At 29.9% G+C, this 3,988-nt stretch overlaps 1 protein-coding gene across 1 annotated transcript in view; it reads left to right on the top strand.

The window, feature by feature from the left end:
- The window catches only part of CCKLR-17D3 (Cholecystokinin-like receptor at 17D3), a gene marked incomplete at its 5' end in the record, with an annotated part of 26,021 nt that overhangs the window by 7,940 nt on the left and 14,093 nt on the right, over positions 1-3,988 (top strand). The window contains 1 exon segment of the mRNA XM_067048642.1: positions 1,463-1,647. Coding sequence (XP_066904743.1) covers positions 1,463-1,647 — 185 coding nt within the window.

Here is a 3,988-nt window from a genome sequence, read left to right on the forward strand (position 1 = left end):
TTCATCTCGGCAACTAGTAAGCTGGCTCCTATCATGACAGTTCTAGTCCGTCCGCTTCATCTCGGCAACTGGAACTGTTACTCTACCTCAGACTCTCTCACCTAGACCTCTTCTACCTTCGCCAGTCTCCATGGCTCATCCTCTGGCACGGCCGTTCCTAACTTATAATGAATACGCCTTGTCGTGGGCCTTCTGTAAAGAGATATCAGGCTGGAGAAATCGCCCAAGACCAGACAACCCCGACAAATATGAGAACAATTAAATTGCGAAAAGTTTTTATAAAATAGTTTTGTACCAATTACACAACTAAGTTTTCATAAAATCCTACGTATACGAGATATATTTTACATAATTTGAGATCATGTAGTAAATTTACTAAGAACAGGTCCGTTTAGATAGAAGAAAAGCAAAGTAGTTTACTAATTAATGGTTAAAGCACGTTTACTTTTATCTTACGTGAAGGTCGTGCTGCATTATTATGAAATTCTTATCAACTTCCTTGACTATTGCAGAAGCATGTAGGGATTCAAGGACATTGTAATTTAGAAACATTTTCAACATTCCAAAACATTAAATAAACACGCTTCCTTAGGTTTTTCTTGTAAAAGTGCCACAAGTACAGAGAAAAAAAAACTTACATAATTCAAAAAATGTTTAAAGTATTTATTTCTGTCTTTACGCTGTCTATCAGAAACTAGTATTTATATATTTATCTTTTATATTAAAAATACCAATTATTTTTGTTTAAAATTGTACATACGATTTATATATACTTACAGATGCCGCATTCGCCTTATATTTATGTATTTTTCACTATACTTGTATAAGTTTCTTATGGGAACTGATCTAATGTTCGTAGAAATCTACTATCTGTCTATTTAAATCAAAAACCAGTAACCACAGACTACCTTGCTATGGTATAATTTAACATCCTATTTTTATTCCAAATGTGTCGTATTCGCCATTTATTGGGATAATTTATTATAGTTATTTAAAATTCAGATAGATTTTATATAGAAGAGCTTATAGACAAAACATTGATTATGAATTTCTTTGGATTATGCATGGGATTCAATTGACAATACTAATCTATGGTGGTTGTCCCTTCACCATCTGAACCGCCGCTAGTGGTCCCAGAAAGGTCAACACTTTTTATACCTGCATAGATGTGAGTCGGAAACTTATTATGTTCGGAAGATATTTCAATACACTTAATTTCTTCTTAGCTCAGTATTCTCAATACAGAGCATATTATGCACCAAGCAATTTATTTTTTTATTTGTGTAAAATAAGAAAAAAGAATTATGGTTATACTAAATGCGTACAAAGGCTCTGTAATCTAAACAAAATGTCATATAATTTATAAATGATATAAAATTGTAACCCAAATAACCAATCCAAACCAAATAATCCTAAAATTCACATCACTTATATCAAAATTTCTTATTTATTTTGCTTCCAGATAATGATAATACAGAACAAAAAAAGATATCGTGGCACCACAGCTCGAGAAGAGGAAGCCCGAACCTCCTGAGGCGTTCAAATACAGAGAAGGCTCTCAAGAAGAAGAAGAGAGTAGTGAAGATGTTGTTTGCTGTAGTCCTGGAGTTCTTCATTTGCTGGACTCCTCTATATTCCATTAACACGGTAAGATTTGAACCTGATTTTTGTCGGAAACATATTACATGGACTTATGTGGTTTTATATTTATATATTCTGTTATTGAAAATAATCATAATTATACATTAAATAACCATAATTATACATTAAATAATCATAATTATACAATAATAATTAAGAATTATAATTATACAATGATTAAAATAATCATAATTTTACAGTAATAATCAATAATTATAATTATACAATGATGAAACTAATCATAATTATGCAATTGTAACTGCATCAACTACAGTTGATATACTTGAATATTCAGAAAAATGTTGTGAAGATCCAGTCCTGTCTTGATTTAATTACTATTTATGTACTTTTACTTTCACTTACCTATACACGGAATATGTAGTATAAGGTATTGAAAAATTTCGAATTCGAGTTTTGACAGAAATAAAAGTTTTCTTATAAATAATTCTCAAAAAATGATTTATATATGTGTAAATGGACAGTCTAGCTCAAAAACGAAATGTTCAAAAACGAAAATACATATTTAGGGCAGGTATATCACTGTCATAATAGTAACACTTTTGTTAAAATCGACTTGCCTTAATTTTGTTTTATTTTCTCAAAAGCGGCAGTTATGATTTTGATTACATTCCGTAAATTAATGTAAAACTAAATGGCCTTTAATATCAGCTAGGTCTTATCCTTATTTAAATCTTTTAGCAGGGCTTAAATTAGGAATTTTCAAAATGGCTTCCTCTAAAGTGGCTTATATTTTGTTCATTTATATTGATATTAACAATTTTACAGTGTCATTTGTAATAAGAAAAGGATAAATATGAACTATATAAGAATTTGATAATTAACTAGTGGAGAGAAAAAAAAAGGAATAGAGACCGCAGATTAAAAATTAGAAAATCGGTGACAGTCGAACGTATCCGATCTCAATCACATGTACACTGCTTTATTATACTTTATAATTATTAATGGTATTGCTATATTTGATAAACCGTTGTTTTCTAGGCAGAAACATATATCCATTATTTGAACTCCGAGAAACTCTGAAAAACAATTTATTATAGCAACAGAAAAATAACTATTATTTAATTGAAATGTTATCTTTCTGAGGTGGTATGTAAAAGGTTTGCACGGACCATATATATATATAATATACACAGCTAATTTAAATATAGGTTTAAATTAGCTTAACCGAGATAAGAATCAGATGGCGGACTTAAAAATCACTAGGTGTGCTGACATATACCTAAAACTTTTTTTGCCAGAATTATCAGTCCCTAATTTTGGGGGAATGGAAGACATCAGTACGAAAACGACTCCACTGATTTCTTATCTTCCCTTAGTATACATGCTTCTTATCGGCCTTAAAAAAATATTTAGAGGAATATCAGTGCCTTCATATTTTTTTTTTTTTTTTTAGGGGAAACGGAAGGAGGTGTTATTGCTACCCTCTATGATATCAGTGATTAAGGTCCAATCCACCACTTTTGTCAAAACTTGGTTTTGAAAATTTTTTTTTTTAATTATTTATTTAATGTAATTTACATCTGTACAAAATAATAAATGCTATAAGTGTTTCATTTATACTTGAAAGTCTTAGAAAGGAACCACCCATTGGAGGTACTTAAGGCATTAATTTAAATTAGAAGGTCCCGTGGCCATCTTCTTTTCAGACGCCTAGGAGGATTATCAGGGATTGTTAAGGATGCTTGATTAAGAACTAATGGGTTTGGATGGGTAAGGAGTTTGGAATGAAAAGACGCACATCTGTTTTTGAAAATATGAACGCTGTTAGAAGAAATCCAAAAGTACCTTATAAATGTTCTTTTTCAAAATTAAATTCTTTAATATGCGTTACTATTTAAGTATTGATTATTGCTGCAATTCGAACAAAAGATGAGTAGGTATGACAAAAAAAATTATAAACGTTTAAACAAGTATTAATTTTAAATAAGCAAATCCATCATATATAATGTTCTTTGAAAGATTATTAGTTGACCGTATGTGATAATTGTAGAAAGATAGTTCGGATAGCGGTCAATAAAGGTACAAAAATAGCAGAAAAATTATCATTAAATAGTTTTATAAATTATATTTTCCTATGTTTTACCTGTATTAACTGCAATTCATAACAAAAGGTAGTCAGTCCTTCTTCCAGAAATAATGTTTACTTTTTATCGCAGAAATCTCAAGTTTTTACACCTTAATGAGCGAACACATTCGGTCTATGCTTAATTCAAATTAAAGTAATTAAATAAAAAGGCCACCTAACATAATATAACTTATTGTTTTCAAATCATATTGTTATAAATAACATATCAGTGCTAAAAGTCTGTATGGTATTGTCAATTTG

This window comes from Halyomorpha halys, unplaced genomic scaffold, assembly GCF_000696795.3.
Source record: "Halyomorpha halys isolate HHAL.00 unplaced genomic scaffold, Hhal_1.1 Scaffold892.1, whole genome shotgun sequence".
NCBI classification, from domain to species: domain Eukaryota; kingdom Metazoa; phylum Arthropoda; class Insecta; order Hemiptera; family Pentatomidae; genus Halyomorpha; species Halyomorpha halys.